The sequence below is a fragment of the Leucoraja erinacea genome, chromosome 28, assembly GCF_028641065.1.
Source record: "Leucoraja erinacea ecotype New England chromosome 28, Leri_hhj_1, whole genome shotgun sequence".
NCBI lineage: Eukaryota > Metazoa > Chordata > Chondrichthyes > Rajiformes > Rajidae > Leucoraja > Leucoraja erinaceus.
In genome coordinates this window covers 12801994-12823666 of record NC_073404.1, presented here as the reverse complement: position 1 = coordinate 12823666, position 21673 = coordinate 12801994, and the positions used below count along the sequence as shown (strand labels likewise).

Here is a 21673-nt window from a genome sequence, read left to right as displayed (position 1 = left end):
GGGGGGGGGGGGTGAAGTGGGGGGGGTATGGGCAAAGGAGGGAGAGAAGCAGAGACTCAGAGCTGCCTTTCCGGGGAGATGGAGAGGTCTGGAGGAAGGGTGGAGCTGGGCAGAGATGTGCAGAACATGGTAACTGTGGTGAAACTACAAGGATTTAAGAGGGACATTTAGGGGCGGAGGTCTAAGCAGGGTGGAGAGTGGTAGTGACAACCATGCTCCCCGACCCCTGGCTCTCCCCCCACACACCGAGTCAGGACGGGCCGCGCGCTGGGCCAGCCCCAACCGGCCCGGATGGGGTCAGTATGGGAGGGAGGATTGGAGAGGGGTCCCTGGCTGGGCTCGGAGAGGGTGGAGGGGACTGTCGAGACGTATCAGCGTCACCACCCCAGGGGGAGGGAGCAGGTTGGAGCTCGGTGTGGGGACCGGTCTCAGCCAGTGTCCGAGTCAGCACGAAGCTGCCCACTGCTCGATCGCCTCTGGCCCCATCACCAGTGGTGCCATCTGCAGCAGCGGAGGGGAAACAACAAGAGGCTCCGTGAGTCAGGGGGCTCCTCACTCCCCGCACCCCTCACCGACATCAGACACTGGCCTACGCACAGCACAATCCCACGGGAACAGCGGGGTCAGGAGTGGCCGCAGCACCAGAGACCCCGCTCCTCCCAATGGCCACCAGCTCTGCCCCCATCGGCAGCCGGGGCCCGTCTGACTGTCTCATCAATGGGATGACATCTCCCACAGTGCAGCAATCCCTCACCATCTCTCTCACAGTGCGGTGCACCCTCACCTCCCCTCCCTCCCCTTCTCCCCTCCCGAAGAAAGCGAATGGCATGTTGGCCTTCATAACAAGAGGAGGAGTATGGGAGCAAAGAGGTCCTTCTGCAGTTGTACAGGGCCCTAGTGAGACCACACCTGGAGTATTGTGTGCAGTTTTGTGTCTCCAAACTTAAGGACATTCTTGCTATTGGGGGAGTGCAGCGTAGGTTCACGAGGTTAATTCCTGGGAGGGCAGGACTGTTGTATGTTAAAAGAATGGAGCGGCTGGGCTTGTATACACTGGAATTTATAAGGATGAGAGGGCATCTTATTGAAACATACATTTATAAAGGGATTGGACACGCTAGAGGCAGGAAACATGTTCCCTATGTTGGGGGAATCTAGAGCCAGGGGCCACAGTTTAAGAATAAAGGGTAGGCCATTTAGAACGGAGATGAGGAAAAACTTTTTCACCCAGAGAGTTGTGAATCTGTGGAATTCTCTGCCTCAGATGGCAGTGGAGGCACATTCTCTGGATGATTTCAAGAGAGAGTTAGGCAGAGATCTTAAAGATAGCGGAGTCAAGGGATATGAGGAGAAGGCAGAAACGGGGTACTGATTGGGGATGGTCAGTCATCATCACAGTGAATGGCCATGCTGGCTCAAAGGGCCGAATGGCCTCCTCCTACACCTATAGTGCAGCGATCCCTCCCCTCCCTCAGTGTGGCAATCCCTCACCTCCCCTCCCTCAGTGTGGCAATCCCTCACACCCCCGTGCCAGCCGTGTGTGGGGGAACCTGGAAGGACCGGCTCACTCCGACAATGCCCTCCATGTTGCTGCTGTAGTAGCAGAGGAAGAAGTCCCCTCCACTCTCCGGGACGTCCTCACCATTCAGGTAGACCTGCGGACGGAGACACAGACACTTAGAGAGGGGCGACTCTGCGCCACACACACAACAGCCTCACGCAGGCACCGTGACACACACTGGCGCACCTCTGCTCCACACACACGGATGGGGACATCGTGTCGGAGAATATGCTGTGATGATTTGGGTTTGAGTGGAGGCTATAATTAATACCAAACATAGACACAAAATGTTGGAGTAACTCAGCAGGACAGGCAGCAGCATCTCTGGTTAGAAGGAATGAGACCTTTCTTCAGACTGGACCATAATTAATACCTGTGTGAATGTAGAACAGCACAGGAACAGGCCTTTGGCCCACAATGTCCCTGGTGAACCTGATGCCAAGTTAAACTGCCTGCATGTGATCCATATCCATGTGCCTATCCAAAAGCCTCTTAAACGCCACTATCATATCAGCCTCCACCACCAGCCCAACCTAAACCATTGTTAGTCCATCTCCTTCCACACATGCTGCCCAACCCGCTCACACTCCAACACTTTTTTTTTGTTACTTCAAATTCCAGCATCTGCAGTCTCCTGTGTCCACATACTTAATACCAGATTGCATCATAAACATTCTATCAAATTAGTCAGGCGAAGAGACACAAGAGAGTGGAGATGCTGGAATCTGCAGCAAAGAGCAAACGGCTGGTGAGAATGCGGGTCAGGCAGCGTCTGTGGTGACAGAGGGATGACCATGTTCAGGGTCGAGACCCTGCGTCAGGACCGTGCCTCTGCCTCTACCGGTGCTGCCTGACCCGCCGACTCCTTGCACCACTCTGTTTTTGTTTCTCCGCCATCAAACATCTTTAATTAAATTGCCCCTCCCCCCCTCATAACTTCTCATAACTCCAGCTTCCCTCTCCCCAAGTCAGTCTGAAAAATGGCCTTGATGTGAAACGTCACCCACCCTTTCTCTCCGGAGATGCTGCCTGACCCGCTGAATTACTCCAGCACTTTGTGTCTACCCACCAGTCCAAGCCTGGAGTAGGTTCTGGAGGAGTTGGGAACCGGAGTGCAGGGCCTGAGGGGAGGGGGAGGGGGAGGCAGAGACCCGCACCACACTGGGGACTAACCCAGTGAATCAGCAGGTAGAGACAAGGCCTGGTAAATGGGATCCCATTGAAGGTCGGCATGGGCGTGGTGGACTGAAGGGCCTGTTTCTGCGCAGTCTGAACTAGGATGGTCTCTGCTGAGGGGACGAGAGGCCGGAGAGAGTCCCAGTGGGGGTGGTAGGTCCGGCACAGGGCCAGGTCCGTCCCATCCCAGCGCTCCAAAACAGGGCTGGCGGGAGAGATGGGGACCCGGACAGACACACAGGGTGGCAGGGGGGTGCGGGAGGGTCTCGGTGGAGGCTAGTGGGGGGGGGGGGGTGTGATCGCCCGTGATGGAAGACAGCATGGGACCGACCGAGTGGTGGGTGGAGTGGGGAGGGGGGCGGAGCATTATGGAGGGGTGAGGGGATAGGGGTGGTTTGCCCACCTGATAAACATCCTCGTGCACTGTCAGCTCATCATCCTTCACCCAGACGTACGTCACGTAGTCTCGGTCACTTCTGAATCCAACCTGTGACGGAAAAGCCATCAGTGGAATCCCCGTCACCACGGCGCTCCCTCACCGCCCCTCCCACAGCGCGGCGGAGAGGACAGGCAGGCAGGCGGAGGGTGCAGGGGGTCTCGTGGCGTTACCTTGTAGAGGCCAATCCAGTCCCAGGTGCTGCCGGGGTAGTCGTGGGTGGTGCAGTAGCTGATGATGCCGTCGTTCCCGGGCATCCACTCCCCCTCGGGCTGCAGCTCCACCAGAGGCTCCAGAAAACGCTTCTCCAGCTTTGGGGGGGAATGATGGGAGGGGGGGCACCCGTCAGGACATGGCCTCACCCAACCCACAGCCTCCCTCAGACAGCCCCCCCTTCCCTGACCCATCATCCCCCACCACTCTTATCAAAGACGCCCCCCAACCCCCTCGCCACAGATCCCCCCACCCACTTGCTAGAATCATCTGATTGGATGAAGTGTTTGTAAGCGTGTGAGTGGAGGGCTGTGATTGGATGGGCGGTTGGGGGCTGTGATTGGATGGGCGGTTGGGGAGCTGTCGTTGGATGAGCGGTTGGGGGCTATGATTGGATAAGCGGTTGGGGGATGTGATTGGATGGGCGGTTGGGGGCTGTGATTGGATGGGCGGTTGGGGGCTGTGATTGGATGGGCGGTTGGGGGCTGTGATTGGATGGGCGGTTGGGGGCTGTGATTGGATGGGCGGTTGGGGGCTGTGATTGGATGGGCAGTTGGGGGGCTGTGATTGGATGAGCGGTTGGGGAGCTGTGATTGGATGAGCGGTTGGGGAGCTGTGATTGGATGAGCGGTTGGGGGGCTGTAATTGGATGAGCGGTTGGGGGGCTGTGATTGGATTAGCGGTTGGGGGGCTGTGAATTGATGGGCGGTTGGGGAGCTGTCATTGGAGGGGTGCCTGGATCTTGAAGTCGGGGGTCACCCCATCCACTGCCCAGGTTAACCCCACTGGTGCCCGTCTGTCAATGTGCTCCCTCTTGCTCTCACCTCCAGGGAGAACGTTCCCAGCACGGGCTTGTGGTCGCTGACTCCGTACTCCATTTGGCTGTCGTAGATGTTTAAGTTGACGGTGAGGGGCTTCTTGGGGTTGGAGCCCTGGCTCTCACTCCCCCCGCCCTGGCTGTGCTCGCTAATTCTCCAGAGGATCCGATCCGTCCACGCTGGCTTCCGTTTCTTCTCACTGCGGGGGTTGAGGGCAGGGGCAGTGATGAGTGGCTTCTGGAGGGGTTACTGGGAGCTCTGTCCACACTCTCTCTGGGGCAAGGAGTCTGTCACCCCAACACCACAGAACCCCTTTAACATGGGCCCCTGCTGACAATCTTCACAAGATTACTCCTAGGATTAAACGGCAGCGAGTAAAGCCTGGGGGAGGGTTGTTGGATCGGGGACCTTAAAATTGCTGCCAAGGTGCACGGGGTTAACTGCTGGCAGCACTTCCTCACCAAGGGGACAGAAACTCACCTCCCCCCTCCCCCCACTTGCAGAGGACAACACAGAGTGTGTTTGGAATGAGTTGCCAGAAAAAGCTGTAGAAATGGATACAATTGGGTAAGATATACAGATAGGAAGGGTTTAAAAAGCTTTGGGCTGGCAAATGGGCCCAGCCCAATCTGCTCAACAATAAAGTATCATTCCTTCATGGACAGGTTGGGTGAAGTTTCCGTGCTCTACAGCTCCACGACTATGATCATGGCTGATCTTTGCTGGTCTCAACTCTTCTTTTGTGTTGTTCCCCATCAAGCACACTTCCTCAATCTTTCCACAAATGATCTACCTCCACCTTCAATCTATCTAATGATAGATCTATCGTCAATCTAACGATCTGCCCACACCACTCTCGAGGGAGCAGGGATCCCAGAGAGCTGGAACCCAACGGGAAGAGTCAATGGGAACTATCAACATTTACCAATGGATGTGACAAAAGGACACAAAGTGCTGGAGTAACTCAGTTCCTTGTGTCAACCTATGGACGCAAGTTGGATGAGGTTTGGGAGGGCGATGGAATAAAGTGATTTGCTGCAAAGATAAGTATGGAAGGCAGAATAGTCCCAGTCTCTCCATAGTAACGGGCTTGAAGGGCCGAATGGCCTTCTATCCAACGTGATGGGCCCGTGCGGCTAAGCAACCTCCCTCTGCCCCAACGCAATTGGCCGGTGATGCTCGGCAACCTCCCTCTGTTGCCGTGTGATTGGATGGTGGGGTCAAGCAGCCAAGGGGCAGAGAGGTGAGGGTTCACCTGGTGTCGTAGTCGATGGAGTCCAGGTTGAACTTGTAGGTGGGTTTGAAGCGCAGCTGTCCCTCCAGGAACCCACTCAGCACCGGTTCCATCGTCTTGGCCTTGTTCAGCTGTGGGTCAGGAGAGAGCAGGAGTGAAGGGAACGTCTCCCAGTCCCGCACCCATCACCGGCAGCTTCCCCCGGTTACCCGTGCTCACCGGCTCGGTGCCCGTGTCCACCGTGTGCCTGGTGACCTGCCGAGATGCCAGGACCTGCAGCCCACAGCACCTGCCCCGTCACGAACCATTAGTAAAGGGTGGGGGGGGGGTGGGGGGGGGGGGGGAGGAGGGGAGTAGGGATCTAGGAGGGAATCCCAGAGGATGGGACCTGATCCATGGAGGACAGGGCCACCCGGAAGGGAACAAACGTCGGGCCGGGATCAGAGAGGCAGGAAAATCGACGAGCGATGAAGGAACTGGAGGGGGTACAGAGACTGGGAGGGGTGTGGGGACTGGAGGGGGTTACAGAGATAGGGATGGGGAAGGGTTACAGGTGGAGTGGGGGGCAGGTGCAGTGAGGGATGTGGGGCTGGAGGGGGGTTACAGCTTAGGCGAGGTGTGCCGGTAAGAGGGGGTTGCAGGAGAAGGGAGGGGTACGGTGCCCAGACCTGGTCCTTGTCCCAGAGCAGGTGGAAACGGTTCCTGACGATCGACTCGCGGACGAAGCGCAGCCCGTGATCGGCGATGCGGAAGTTGAGGTCTCCGAACCAGAAGAGCAGGCTGTGAGCGAGAGATGAGACTGGTTAGAGGGAGGGACCCTGAACCAGCAGGGTTGTCAACCTGTAGCGGTGGGGTACAGACCAGCTGCAGAAGTGGGCAAAGAAGTGGCAGGTGGAGTTTAATCCAAGCATGTGTGAGGTGTTGCACTTCGGGAGGTCGAATGCAAGGGGAAAGTTAGTAAGACCCTTAACTGCACTGATGTACGGAGAGATCTTGGGGTTCAAGTCGAAGATAGACACAAAAGGCTGGAACAACTCAGCGGGACAGGCAGCATCTCTGGGTGGAAGGAATGGGTGACGTTTTGGGTCGAAACCCTTCTTCAGACTGTACCTTCAGCATTTAAATGGCATTGGACAGATGCATGGACAGGAAAGGTTTTGAGAATTATGTGAATAGCTTAGATGGGACATTGTAATCGGCATGGAGGAGTTGGGCCGCAGGGTCCTGTTTCCGTGCGGTATGATCTAACTGGAAATGTTTCCGGTGCTTCTCCAGTCCTGTGCGAGGAGCTTGCTGATGTCAGACTTGACGTTGTAGGCAAATCGGCCTCTGTAAATTGCCCAGGAGAAAAGTTCAAATCCACATCTCCCTGAAAGTGCCAACACAAGTAGATAGATTGGTAAAGAAGTGTACGGTATCTTCGCCTTCATAGATCGGGGCAAGAGTTAGGAAGTCGTGTTTAGACAGGGACATGGATACGTAGGGAATGGATGGATATGAATCACATGCAGGCAGAGGAGTTTAGTTTATCCTTGCAGCATGTTTGGCACAGACATTATGGGGTGAAGGGCCTGTTCCTGCACAGTACTGTTCTATGTTGTACATGGTTAAAACCGGTCGACAGGTTGATCAACCAGGTCAACGTTGAACACACGAGAGATACGAGGTGACATTTTCTCTCAGAGGACCGCAACCCCTTGTTTGTGCCATCATCAGGGGGTGGAGGCAGGGTCTGTGTTTGTCAGGCGGAGTTGGGCAGGCTCGTGCAGAGCGAGGGGGCGAAGGTGTGGTGACGCGACGGGAGAGGTGGAATTCCATCTGGATCTATAGGGAAAGCATCCATTTGTACAGGGACTGGAGGGGCCGAGTGGCCTCCAGTGGATCCGTGCGCCCGTACTGTAGCGTGTGGTGCGTGCGTGGGTCCCGCCCAGTAACCCGGGCTGAAGCCGCCCAGGGAGAGACCCTGGTCACGGGGGGAGGGGAGGGGGGGGGGGGGGGGGGGGGGTAGGGTGGGGGGAGGCTGTACACCTCTGTAGTGCAGCACTGGCAGGTGGTCAAGGATGGATGGAGGGAGGGGGGTGACACACAACCCCCCAGTACACCAGTCACCCGTGGTCGAGCACGGATAGTCAGTGGGAGGGAGGGAGGGGCAACATATACCCGCGCAGCACAACACTCGCTCATGGTACTGGATGGATGGTGGGGAGACAGACAGACAGACAGAGACAGACAGACGGAGACAGATGGAGACAGACAGACGGAGACAGGGAGACAGACGGGGAGATGGGGACAGACAGACAAACGGAGACAAAGAAACAGACGCAGACAGACAGATAGACGCAGACAGGGAGACAGACAGACAGGGAGACAGACAGACAGGGAGACAGACAGACAGACAGACAGACAGACAGGGAGATGGGGACAGACAGGGAGACGGGGGACAGACAGGGAGATGGAGACGGGGACGGAGACAGGGAAGGGTGACACGCACTCACTCGTGGTCCAGGACGGCCGGTGCCTTCTCGCTGGTGAACTGCAGCACGGCCAGGATGCGCTGGAAGCTGGTGATGCGCTGCCCACTGTTGTTCAGGTGGGCAGGTAGGTGGCAGTTCAGGAAGCACAGCAGGTGCCCGTAGACCGACAGGCGGGCTGCCACCCCACCCTTGTTACCCTGGGGGGGGGGGCGGGGGGGGGGGGGGAGGGGGCAAACAAACACACCGTCAGTGGAGACGTCCTCGAGCCCATCCAAACCCCAGTCCTGGCAACGAAAGTACGTGGGAGGGGTGGATGGGCATTAATTGGTCAGGTGGTCAGTAGGAGATGGAGGTCAGGAGCGGGGCGGGGAGAGCAGGTTCAGTTGGAGAAAAGGTCGCTTTTCTTAGAGAAGGGAGGAGCCTTGAGTGGGCAGTGAGGGAGGGATAGAGGGTGGGTTGTGGAGGAGGTGGACGTAAGGAGCTGGGCAGTGGGGTGGAACGGAGGTGGTTGAGAGGGGGGAGGTGGTTGGGTTGGAGGTGGGCGTGGGATGGATGGGGTTGAGAGGGGGTGGTGATGGGGCTGGAATTGGGGACGAGGTACTGGGCAGCAGGGATTTGAGGGAAGAGGTGAGAGGTGGTGGGTTTGGTTTGTAGGTAGAGGCGAGGAGATGATCAGTAGGGATTGGAGTGAAGCGGGTGGGGCGGAGTGTTAGGGAGGGGGAGGGGATATTTTGTGAGGGAGGAGGTCCGTGGGCCGAGACTGAGCCCGAGCCTGGAGCCCCCATGGGCCATGCAGCCAGGGCGGGGAGTGCTGGCCTTACCCAGTATCCGTACATGCCAGTGCGGGTGTAGCTGGTGCGCAGGTCCCGGACGTACGGCAGGTGCAGGTGCTTGACGTACACCAGCAGCAGAAGACCCTGCATCCGGATGGAGGATACCTGGGGGTGAGAGGTCAGTGGTGAGAGTGGGTCAGAGGGCATCCCTCCACGACCTCAGGCCGTTGGGGAGTTGTTAATCCCTCAGCCAGTTCGATCCCCGATCAGTCTGGCTCGGTGATACGATCCATAATCAACTCCAGAATCAGACCTGGTTCATTCCCTATCCGGTCCTGAGGCCAAGACTTGCCCTCGCAGGGCGGCACAGTGGCACAGCTGGTCGAGCCGCTGCCTCACAGCACCGGGGACCTCGGGTGCTGTCTGTGTGGAGTTTGCATGTTTTCCGTGTGACCGAATGGGTTTCCTCCGGGTGCTCCGGTTTCCCCGCCACATCCCATAGACATGCGGGTTTGTGCATGAATTGGCCCTCTGTAAATTGTCCATTGTGTGTAGGGAGTGGATGAACAACTGCGATAGCAGAACTGGTGAGAACGGGCTGAAGGGATGTATCTTTCAAGTGATTCCATGAATCTTGCCTCTAAAATATAGAAGTGTATAAAATCATGAGGGGAATAGATGTGGTAAATGCACCCAGTGGGTCAGACAGCATCTCTGGATAGAATGAATGAGTGACGTTTCGGGTCAAAAACTGATGTGTTCAAGAAGGAACTGCAGATACTGGAAAATCGAAGGTACACAAAAATGCTGGAGAAACTCAGCGGGTGCAGCAGCATCTATGGAGCGAAGGAAATAGGTAACGTTTTGGGCCGAAACCCTTCTTCAGACATCACTCTTTTTCTGATCCTATCTTCAGCATTTAAAACGGCATTGGACAGATACACAGATAGGAAAGGGTTTGATAAATATGCAAATAGCTTACATGGGGAATTATAAATTGGCACGAATGAGCTGGGCCCAAGGACCCATAATATATGATGAGCGTTTTGTCGGCACTGGGCCTGTACTCGCTGGAGTTTAGAAGAATGAGGGGGGACTTCATTGCAGTATAGAGAATAGTGAAAGGCTTGGATAGGGTGGATGTGAAGAGGATGTTTCCACTGGTGGGAGAGTCTAGAACTAGAGGTCACAGCTTCATAATTAAAGGATGTTCTTTTAGGAAGGAGATGAGGAGAAATGTCTTTAGTCAATGGGTGGTGAATCTGTGGGATTCATTACCACAGAAGGCTGTGGAGGCCGTCAGTGGATATTTTTCCGACAGAGATAGATTCTTGATGAGCACGGGTGTCAGAGGTTATGGGGAAAAGGCAGGAGAATGTTAGGAGGGAGAGATACATCAGCCATGCTTGAATGGCGGAGTAGCCTTGATGGGCCGAATGGCCTAATTCTGCTTCTATATCATGATCTTATGACCCTGTTTCCGTGCGGTATGATCTAACTGAAAACATTTCCGGCACTTCTCAAGCTCTGTGTGAAGAGTTTGCTGATATCAGACTTAACGTTGTAGGTTAATTAGTCTCTGTCAATTGCCCCTACTATTTAGGCACTGGATGAGAAAGTGGGATAGAACTGTGTGACGGGTGATTGATGATCGGCGTGGGCTCGATGGGCTGAAGGGCCTGTTTCCATGCTGTATCTCCAAACATCACCATGGGTGTTTATAAGACTTGACCAAGATGGCAGAAGAATACTGACTCTACACCAGCCCTCAATCCAACCCCTGACAGTCTGACATCAGCATCGGTCTCTATCCCTACATTAGTTTAATTGAGTTTGGAGATACAGCGTGGAAACAGGCCCTTCAGCCCTCTGCATCCATGCTGACCAGCAATCACCCATTCACCCTGGATCGATCCAACACACGAGGGCCAATTTATAGAAGCCAATTAACCTACAAACCTGCACCTCTTTCGTGTGTGGGAGCAAACTGGAGCACCCGGAGAAAACCAACACAGGTCAGGGGGAGAACATACAAACTCCGTACAGTCAGCACCCGTAGATCGAACCCGTGTCTATGGCGAGCCACCGTGCTGCCACATGGAGCGGGGCAGGGGGTGGAGGAAACAGAGGGGGGGGGGGGGGGAAGGGGGGAAGAGGAAAAAGAAGTGGAGGGGGAAAGAGGGGGGAGGGCAAAAAGAGGGGGGGTGGCAAGAGGGGAGGGGGCAAGAGGGGGAGGGGGCAAGAGGGGGAGGGGGAAAGAGGGGGAGGGGGGAAAGAGGGGGGGGGGGGAAAGAGGGGGAGGGGCAGCATCAAACGACAGAGCGGTGGGATTGGGAAGGGAGTGTCCCTTTAAACCTTTCAGCTCTTTTCTCATCCAGTGTGCGTGCCCGCGGTCCTGAGAGAGCCTCAGTGAAGGAATCCATTGTGTGGAGTGAATGTTGTCAGCACAGGCCCATCGTACACGGGCCTCTGAACTAGGGCAGCACATTCCACTGCCACGCGACGGGCCTGCCAGGGAACAGTGAGAGGGGGCGGCAGCTCCGGGAGCAGTGCTTGCCCTCTCTCTGAAAGGCTCTGGGCACCCCTCACATCTGATGCCAACCACAGCCCGGCACACAAGCTGTGACACAGGGGGCTGTGTGCTCCCCGCCACGTTGCCACGGTCACACACAGTCGCTGACCACCCGGCTGAGATCGGCCCATCTTTGGCCCAGTCCCCCGGACTCATGAGAGGAGTCGATCGGGTAGCTGTTTCCCCGTGCCCCAGAGAAATACCGTTGCCGTGGACAACCCCATTCAGACTCTGCGCGGCCATAGTGACCGAGACACTGCCCCCCCCCCGCCGCAGCTGGGGCCCGACCTCGCTCACACTCACCCTGACGTAGCCCAGGGGCGCCAGGAAGTTGGTGAAGAAGACGGTCCAGGGGTCGTTAAACACCATGTCGACCAGGAACGAGAGCACCTTGGAGTTCACCTCCTGCAGGCTGATCACACGGACACACGTCAGAGGGACACCTAGACCCAGCAACCCATCCCATCCACTCCTCCCAACCCACACCCCCCTCACCCACATCCACATCCGTCTCACACCCCATCCCCCCCATCCCCGCTCGCACACACTCCCCTACCTCACTCCATCTCTGCAAGCTTTCCTCCACTCCACACGCCCCCCTCCCCCCTCCCCCGCTCACCCGATGATGTACATGTCAGTCTCGCGGGTTTGGCTCTCCAGCTGCAGGAGGGTGGTGACGTCATCGGGGGGTCTGGCCGTCCCCACATTCCACGTCACGATGTGGAGCCTGGGTTCGAGGGGAAAGAGGGGTAAGGGTGAGAGGGGAGGGGACAAGCGGGGATCCAGAGGGTAGAGGTGGAGGTGAGGATGAGGATGAGGAGGAAGGGGACGGGCATGAGAGGAGGGGGGGGGGGGTTAAGGGGGAGGGTGGGGATGGGAAGGAGGAGTGAGAGGGGGTAAGGGGAGGGTAAGAGGAAAGGGAGGAAGGGTGAGAGAACAGGGAGGGAGAGGGAGGATAAAGGGGGAGGGGGAATGATTAAGGGGGAGGGGTAGGGGTGAGTGGAGAAGAAGCAAGGGTAAGGAGGATGAGGGCGAAAGGGTGGGAGGGTCAGGAATGGAGGTAAAGGGGAGGGGGAGTGTGGGAGAGGGGGATGAGAGGGGTAGATGTGGGGGAGGGGAGTGGGCACAGCGAGTAAATCAACCTGACCAGGCTATACAATCCCCCCCCCCCCCCCCCCAGTCAGTCAGTGCCCTGGAGCCAGTGCCCAGCCCACACGTACTGGTGGTCGGGAGCCTCAGGTGCCCCAAGCCCAGCACCCGCACCTCCCCTCTGCTGTGTCTCATCTCTCCCTCATTCTACCCATGCCTCCCTCCTCCCCCCCCGTCACACCGTGCCCCTCTCTCCACTTGTTCCTCTCCCTCCACCCACCCACCCACACCCACTTCCCTCTTTCTCCTTCCTCCATCGCTCCCTCCCTCTCATCCACCTCTCTGACACTCACTGTTCCAATTGCCCATTGCTGCGACTTTCCCTCTCTCTGCTTCACTGTACCCTCCCCGCCCATCCCGTTCCCTCTACCCCCCCCCCCCCTTCCCTCCCCCCCCCCCCCCCCCCTTTCCCAGCGCTTCACAAAGGATTAAGCCCTCAATCCTCTTTCTCCATGCGGTGGGATCCAACTCTAATTAGCAGCCCTGCTGACTAATGAGCTGAGACACGGGCTCAATCACGAGTGCTGGGCAAAGGCATTTGGTAAAGTGACCCAACAACGGACTTATTCACACATACAACACGTGGTGTCAGAGACCGGACAAGACCGGCCACAGGAGAGGAGGCGGCAATTAGTGAGCCGGCTTATCCAGTGCAGCTTTGCACCAGTGGTTTCATTCCTCTTCCTTGCATAATCACAAAGCCCGCCACAGTACGATGCAGCAGCAATGTACTAATAATGAACACCATGGCAGCAGAGCAGCACAGAACGTGGACAAAATGGTGCCTGGACAGGGATGTAGCGGCTGTAGTTTAATGACATGAAGCAGGATGGGAGGTCAAATGTTAGCAAGGAGTATACAGTTAATGACCAGACCCTGAACAGCACTGATGTGCAGAGTGATCTTGGGGTCCAGGTCCACAGCTCTCTGAAAGCGGCAACACATTCACAAGTTATAGGGGTAGAATTACGCCATCGAGTCCGCTCCGTCATTCAATCATGGCTGATCTCTGCCTCCTCATCCCATTTTCCTGCCTTCTCCCCATAACCCTTGACACCCATTCTAATCAACAATTTGTCTATCTCTGCCTTAAAAATATCCACTGGCGCAAGTAGATAGAAGTGATAAAGAAGGCCTGTGGAATGCCTCCCTTGCTGCAGTGAGAAAAAGAGCATGAAGCTTTGTAGGGTTACTTTGGTTAATCTGCATTTGAAGTATTGTGTGCAGTTCTGGTCGTCCCATTACAGAAAGGATTTGGAGGCCTTACACAGGTGCAGAAGAGGTTTACCAGAATGCTGCCTGGATTACAGAGCATCCGCTACAAGGAGAGGCTGGAGAGATCTGGATTGTTTTCTCTGGAGTGTCTTAGGCTGATAGGGTTACCCGAGAGAGGATGTTTAAATTATGAGAGGCTCAGCTAGGGTAGACAGTCAGAACCTTTATCCCAGGGCAGAAATTTCGACGTCTAGAGCTTCATGATGAGAGGGACAAAGTTTAAAGATATGCAAGGCAAGTTTATTAACACGGAGGTGGTGGTGATCTGGACTGTGCTATCAAGAACCGTGGTGAAGGCAGTTACGTTAATGGCATTTAACAGGCTTTTAGACAGACAGATGGGCGTGTAGGGATTGGAGAGGATATGGATTACGTGCAGGCAGAGATTAGTTTAACGGCATCATGTTCGAAACGGACATTGTGGGCCGTGCTGTAATGTTCTCTGTTCTAACGGATGTATCTAGCTGGGAGCAGCTTGAAGAATCAATTCTACCCACACCACTCTCCGCAGCACAGCACACTGCCCGCCCTTCGTTCTGAAGGCAGTGAACTTCAGATGGTCCTAGAGCAGAGCCTGTGGATACAGGCAATGATGGGTAGATGGGGTGAAGGAGGTCAGGGGCACCTTCCCTGGCAGTTGCTTACCCAAACCTGATGGCCTTGCGCGTTCCACGAACCATCGTCAGCCCATCAACATGGTGGCAGAGATCCATCCTCCACCTAGTGGCCAGCGGGAGGGGGTGAAATACAGCCACTGTAAGAGGGTGCGAGGCAGAGTTAGGAGCAGCCGCAATTAAAGTCACATTATCTTCAAGCAACATCAGCCGAGAAACATCAGCAACATCCCTCACCGTCCCTCCCACAACCTGCCCACTTCCAAAGAGTCGGAAGAGGGGTCTCGACCCGGAATGGCACCTATTCATTTTCTCCAGAGATACTGCCTGTCCCACTGAGTTACTCCAGCATTTTGTGTCTATCGTCAGTGCAAACCAGCACCTGTAGTTCCTTTTTGTACTGTTGAAGGCGAAACTCTGCTCCCTGGTAGCTCGATAGTCTCAGTTTTTTCCTGGGTCGATTGGCCAATATTTCTCAGGGACTGCATGTCCTGATCTCACCCCTTTGTGCAAGGCCTCGGAGTCCACCGAGACAGCAACTTGCGTTTAGTTAAGATATACAGCGTGAAACAGGCTCTTTGGCCCACCATGTCCACGCTGAACAGCAATCTCCCATGCACTAGCTCTATCCTACATACTAGGGACAATCTACAGAGGACACCCAACCTACAAACCTGCATGACTTTGGAATGTGGGAGGAAACCGGAGCACCCAGAGAAAACCCACGGTCACAAAGAGAATGTCAAAAATCTGTACAGACAGCACCCATAGTCAGGATCACACGTGGGCCTCTGGTGCTGTAAGGCAGCAGCTCTACCACTGTGCCACCTTCTATAGCACCTTTATCCTGCCCAGACAAGTCCTCTTGAGGGACAGGCCTTGTCGTAACTTTGCAACAAATGCAATGTTAAAAACAAAATGCTTGCACGTGTAAAATTATTTGAAGTAGAGATTGTGCAGTCAGACAGAACCCTTTCCCCTCGCTGGCAATATCAAAGACTTGAGGGCATAGCTTTAAGGTGAGAGGAGCAAAAATTAAAGGTAATAAAGTGCGTGGTAATTTATCGTTTACACATAGAGTGGAGGGTGGCTGGATCGACCTGCCTGGGGTGGTGGTGGTGGTGGTGGAGACAGATACGATAGTGGTGTTAAAGAGGCTTTTGGATAGGCACATGGATATGTAAGGAATGGAGGGATATGAGTCACATACAGGCAGAGGAGATTAGTTTAACTTGGCACCGTGTTAACTTGTCTATTCCACTCGTGGAATCTTGTTGCCAGGACTCAAAGGCCTGAGGAGGTTGGGCAGGCTTTTGGCACAAAGGGCTGAGGGGTGATCTTATAGATGTGTGTAAAATCATGAGTGGGAATAGATAGAGTAAACGTACAGAGTAGGGGAATCAGAAGACATGTTTATGGGTGCGAGGTGAATGATTTAAGAGAAACCCGAGGGACATCTTTCAGAAGGTGATGGGCATATGGTAGGAGCTGTCAGAGGAAGTAGTTGGGACAGATACAATAAATTTAAAGGACACTTGGACAGGTACACGTACAGAAAAGGTTTAGGGGGATATGGACCAAACGCAGCTAAAGCGGACTTGATGAGATGGGTCATCTTGGGTCAGTATGGATGAGTTGGGCCGAAGGGTCTGTTTCCCTGCTGTGTCACTCTAGGCAGAAACGGAGCCGGGAGATGTAGGAGGTTGATCGCGGGCCGGTGCCGTGTTTCTGAGAGGTGGGGGTTAGAGATAGACTCAAGGGCGTGGGCCGAAGGGTCTCTCCCCCCCCCTCCCCCGCCCCGCCCCGCCCGGTGTGTACCGGGTTGTGCCCGCCAGCTAATACAAAGTATCCGGCGGGGGATACAGTCGCCGACATCCGATACCCTGACACCCGGAGCCGGGCCCATCCCTCACCTGATGCCGGTCCCAGGCCGCTCCGCCGTCCCGTCCCGTCCCGTCCCGTCCCGTCCCGGCCGCTCGCCCCCGGCCCCTCCCTCCCTCTGTCGCGGCCCCGGTTTAAACCCAACCGCAGCGGCGGCGGCCTCTTAAAGGGGCGGGCGGGCAGCGGGGATTAAAGGGATTGGCGCGCCCACTGAGCAGCCGACAGCTATTGGGCAGCGCAGTCAGCTGACCCGCCGCCTCCACAAATCACTGCGCTCCCTGCCCCAAGGACAATAAACACACCCCACACCAAAGGTACAAGCGTTGGAATTGTCTTTAAAGACGGATGCAGTCTGTCCCTGCACCCTGCCCCCCTGGACCCTGCCCCCCTGGACCCTGGTCCCTGCACCCTGGCCTCCTGCACTCCTGCACCCTGGCCCCCTGCACCCGGGTCCATGCACCCTGGCCTCCTGCACCCGGGTCCCTGGTCCCTAAACCCTGCACCCTGGCCCCTGCACCATGTCCAAATTATCACCCTTGTCCCAGCACCCAACACCATGTTCAAACTCTCTTCCCTCCCTGCCCCCACTGTGCCACCACCCTGGTCCCATCACCCTGTCCAAACCATCACCCTCTCCAAACCATCACCCTTTCTGGCCCACCATTACAAGTTCACAAACTATAGGAATAGTATTAGGACATTCGGACCACCGAATCTACTCCGCCATTCAATCATGGCTGATCTCTGCCTTCTAATCCCACGTTTCTGCCTTCTCTCCACATACGTTGACACCCGTTCTAATCAAGAATTTATCTATCTTTGCCTTAAAAATATCCATTGACTTGACCTCCATAGCCCTCTGTGGCAATCAGTTCCACAGAATAACTACCCTCTGACAAAAGTTCCTCCTTACCTTTTTAAAAGAACACCCTTTAATTTTGAGGTATGATCTCTGGTCCTAGACTCTCCACATCCACTCTATGTCTTTCATTATTCTGTGAATTTCAATGAGGTCCCCCCTCAGCCTTCTAAACTCCAGCGAGTGGAGTCCCAGTGCTGTCAAGTGCTCATCATATGCTAACCCACACATTCCTGGAATCATTCTTGTAAACCTGCCTCATCATCTCCCTATCCCACCACACTGTCCCATCATCCTGCCCAACCCAACCAATATCCTGACCAAACCATCTCCCTCCCTGCCCCACCACACAGCTTGCCTGCACCATCACCCTGCCCACCCACCCTTACCCTCCCTGCCCTCAGCAATACCCATTCCATGCCCATTGATACCTGGCTCGCCCAAGTCCACCCTCCCGACTATTACCCTGCCTGCCCACCCACTGCCCTTACCCTGGCAGAGATAACCAGCCCAGGGGCAGGCATGTCCACCCTCACCCTGCACACCTACACCAATGCCCCCCTCACCCTGTCCGGCCACACCTGCCCACCAGCACCTTGCCTGCCCATACCCTGGCAGAGGGGCCCAGCCCAATGCAATGGCAATCAGCCTGGGGTAGGACTGCCCACTTACACCCTGCCTGCCAATGCCAACGCCCTTCCCACCCTCACCCCTCCACCAGGCTGCCTCCAGAAAGCAACTAACATAATCAAAGATAAGATAGACATAAAGTGCTGGAGTAACTCCGCAGGTCAGGCAACATCTCCGGAGAAAAGGATGTGTGTCATCACACTTTTTATCCAGAAATGCTGCCTGACCTGCTGTGTCCATTTTAGTATAAACCAGCATCTGCATTCCCTTTCCACATAATCAAGGACTACTCACACCCTGATCATTCCCTCTTCACTCCTTTTGCAACGGACTGAAGATACAAAGCTTGAAACCACATACCATCAGATTCAGGAACAGCTTCTTCCCCACTCTTGTATTCCCAATGTCCCAATCCAGGCAACATCCTGATGAAGCGATACTGCACCCTCTCCAGTACAACTACATCCTTCCTGTAGTGTGACAATAAGAACTGCACACTACCCTCCAAGTGCAGCCCTTCTACTTTTTGTCTTTTTTATCTGTAGCTGTAACACTATATTCTGCACCGTCTCTTTGTCTTTTGCTCCTTATACTCACAGGACACTATTTGCTTGGATAGCAGGTAAATGTTTTTCCACTTTATCTCGCTACACGTGATATTAATAAACTAATATGGTAAATGTCCGGCACTAATGAATGTTGATGAACAGAGTGACATTGGGGTCCAAGTCCATGGTTTGCTGAAAGTGTCAACATAGCTAGATCTGGCATCTCACCTTCATCGTTGGGGCATTAAACGTTAAAGTCGGGACATTATACTGCAGCTTCATAAACGCCGGTTAGACTACACTTGGGAGTATAGTGTACAGTTCTGGTTGTCACACTACAGGAAGGATGTAGTTGTGCTGGAGAGGGTGCAGTAACGCTTCATCAGGATGTTGCCTGGATTGTTCCCACCATGGGGAGATAATTGTTTGCCAGGACCTGTTTCCCCTGGAGGATGAAGAGTCCCTCCACAATGCTGTCTGACCCGCTGAGTTCCTCCAGCAACACTCCGCTCTTTATCAGCCAAAATCTTTTCTCCCATGTTAGGGGTTATCAAAGTCAAAGGCATAAATTGAAGTTGAGAGGAAGAAGTTTTAAACGGGATGCGATTGCCAAGTTTTTTTTAAAACACAGACAGTGGCTGCTATCTGGAACTCTCTGCCAGAGGTGGTAGATCATTTCAAACAGATACATATACAAGGAAAGAAGGAGATGACCCTAATGCAGGGAAATAGAATAGATTAACAAAGATTGCCATATAGGGCTAAAGGGCCTTTTTCTCTGCAGTGACTGACCCTGTTGCATCCCACACCATCTCTCACACTCCCACCATAAAGAGACAGTTCAGACATTTAGTGCGATTTGATATTTTTATTTATTGCATGAGTGAAACAATTAAAAAAATAAGTGATGCTTTGTTCAAGAAATGAGAAACCAAACCTGGTTACAGTTAGACAGAGGAAGGTACTGATTAGGAGAGGCAGAGAATGTGACAGACCGTATGAATTAAGCACTCAATGAAGTAAACAAGGGCGGTGCAGGGGACAAGGAGGGAGGGACGTTAGTCTCAGCCCTGAGGTAAGCTCCGTGGGTCTGGCCTCACGTAATGCGGACAGACATTCGTATCCCCGGCACAAGGAAAGGTCCTCAAAACAAGACAAATGCCTCTGATATGCCCAACTACCCCCTCAGCAGCAGCAGGGGCTGAGCCTGGGGAAAGGTCAAAGCCAGTGACCATAGTTCTCACCAAACCCAACCCTCGACCAACAACATTCCCATCCTTCCCTCCCTCCGAGCAGGGTGGTGGGAGGCGAAGGAGTTACAATGGCCCCTCTTCATGCCCCTCCTTCCCATATTTCCCCCCCTCCCCCCCCACCAAAAAAACGCTAACTGATATAATCTGCGCTTTTGGAAAATATGGAATGCAGGCATGCTCCAGAGAGGACAACCCAGGAGCATTTTATTGCACTTAAGATAACCAAATAAATTAATGACATCAATAAATTAACAACGTTAATAGATCACTTCACATGAATGGAGACGGGGAAAGAATCGGAACAGCATATCATGGCCACTTGATGGAATAGTTTAGATTGGTCACCACCTTTAAACCACAGTCAGTCAGTGTTTGCATCAGACACACAGTATATCAATAATAACAGGTACAGCACAGCAAACCCTAACACTCAATATATTCTGCATGGGATAAAATTTAGTGCTTTCTCATGTTTTAAATTCCTCTCTCTGCTCCCAACAATCAATTTCTTCTAGAAACATCTGAAGATTTGTTAAAAATCATCCTGTGAATGAAGAGGGGGGGGGGGGGGAGGGGGAGAGGGGGGGGTTTATTCGAGGCATGACGTCCCTCGCTGGCTGGAGTGTCAGAGCCTCCGACGCGGTCTTAACAGCTGAAACAGGAAGAAAGGAACATCTCAGAGTCAACTTCAATGCATCATAGTCATACTATGTACACAGCATGGAAACAGACCTTTCAGCCTGTCTGTGGCCCCAGCCCATCACACTCCCCTCTCAATAACCCCGGCCCTGTCCACTGAAGCAGGAACAGGCCCCATGTTGTACGCACAGGTAGAATTCCCAAGCCCTTGCCCTTGCCAGCAGGGAGCTCTACTGCCAGCCTGCTGCTCCAACCAGGTCCATCACCTTCCCACTCTCCAACACTCCCTGCTAACCCACCTTCTCACTAGCCTTCAGCATCCACATCCCACTGCTCATAACCCAACCCATACCACGCACCCCCCCCCCCCCCGCCACTGCACTCAGTGACCCACATTCACTCCAGCGACTTGCTGTCCACTCCTCCGATGGGTCACCCCTCTCCCGCTGGCCCACCTACCCTCCAGTCTCACATCCTTCTGCATCCCTCCAGTTCTGGTCTCTCGCACATCCCTGCATTTAATAGCTCCAGCACTAGTCCAGGTACCGTTAGAACCCAGCCACCTGCCTCATGGATCCCCTCCCACTGGACCCCAGCCTTGACTGTCGCTGTGGTTGGTCTCAGATGATGACCAGTGACTATCCTCTGAAGCTCTGCCAGACCTTTCACCGCACTAATGATAAATGCACGCACGTTGCTGTAGATACAGGCAGTCTGCAGGCTCACGGGAGTAACGGATACAAGCAGACTGTACGGTGTTACAAGTACAGTCAGACTGCTAGCTCACAGGAGCGACAGATACAGGCAGTCTGCAGGCTCACGGGTGTTACAAGTACAGGCAGACTGTTAGCTCACAGGAGTGACAGATACAGGCAGACTGCACTTACAGGCGATATTGTACTTACTGCATAAACAAGAGTCCGGGGCTAGTCATCAGTGGCCGTCAGTCCCCTCACAGGGCCATTCAATATCATCTGTGGGAGGAGGCCAGTTAGCACACACACAACTGAGGAGGGGTGGGGGTGGGGGGGGGCGCAGAGAGAGATATTGCCCCAGGAATGGGGAGGGGATGGATCACCAGGGACGCCTGGGGGGGGGGGGGGGGGGGGGGGGGTTGAGATACACACGCAGGACGTGTCCCACGGGGAAGCGGTGTGAGACACATACGGTGTGGGGGAGCGGGGAAGCGGTGTGAAACACACATATGGGACATGCCCCACACGCAAGGACATGCCCCACTGCCTGGGTCGATGAGGGGTAGGGGTGATACACACATGAGGACGTGCCCCACTGCCTGGGACTATGAGGGGTGGGGGTGATACACAAGTGGGTCGTGCCCCACTACCCACCTCGTCCAGCTCCTTCTTGGTTTGCTCCTCCATTCGGCGGATGTCGTCCATGGTCAGCTCAATCCACCGGTCCATCCAACAGAAGAGCTGCCGGTGGAAGAGTGTGAACAGTCGCCTCTCCTGCTGCACTCACACAAACACAACAGCACGTTAGCCGCGCAGGGGTCACACCGAGAGGCAGGCACGGTGTCAGCATTACCCTGGACCATTACTCTGGAG

General features: G+C 54.7%; 2 protein-coding genes across 2 annotated transcripts in view; both read right to left on the bottom strand.

Moving 5' to 3' along the window:
* Positions 1-29: 29 nt before the first annotated feature.
* LOC129710617 (inositol polyphosphate 5-phosphatase K-like) lies at positions 30-16249 on the bottom strand. Its single transcript, XM_055657755.1, has 12 exons — positions 16209-16249; positions 14327-14435; positions 11877-11984; positions 11561-11669; positions 8734-8850; positions 7934-8109; positions 6107-6218; positions 5460-5569; positions 4211-4403; positions 3347-3484; positions 3141-3224; positions 30-1655 (listed from the first exon to the last, which is right to left on the bottom strand). Exons 2-12 carry the CDS (start codon positions 14392-14394, stop codon positions 1518-1520), a joined length of 1353 nt encoding a protein of 450 aa, XP_055513730.1. The 5' UTR covers positions 14395-14435; positions 16209-16249; the 3' UTR covers positions 30-1517.
* A 2812-nt stretch (positions 16250-19061) lies between these two features.
* pitpnab (phosphatidylinositol transfer protein, alpha b) overlaps positions 19062-21673 on the bottom strand; it is a 59971-nt gene continuing 57359 nt past the window's right edge. The window contains exons 10-12 of the mRNA XM_055657753.1: positions 21455-21577; positions 21011-21079; positions 19062-20118 (exon numbers count right to left, since the gene is read on the bottom strand). Of these exons, the coding sequence (XP_055513728.1) occupies positions 21032-21079; positions 21455-21577 (171 nt within the window). The 3' untranslated portion in view covers positions 19062-20118; positions 21011-21031. The remainder of the gene's footprint in view (positions 20119-21010; positions 21080-21454; positions 21578-21673) is intronic.

Coding starts and splice junctions, on each gene's coding strand:
- LOC129710617 (XM_055657755.1), bottom strand. CDS start 14,394: ATGGATCTCTGCCACCATGTTGATGGGCTGACGATGGTTCGTGGAACG. Junction 6,219..7,933: donor CCGGCCGTCCTGGACCACGA/GTGAGTGCGTGT, acceptor TCTCGCTCACAG/CCTGCTCTTCTGGTTCGGAG. Junction 5,570..6,106: donor TGCTCTGGGACAAGGACCAG/GTCTGGGCACCG, acceptor CCTGACCCACAG/CTGAACAAGGCCAAGACGAT.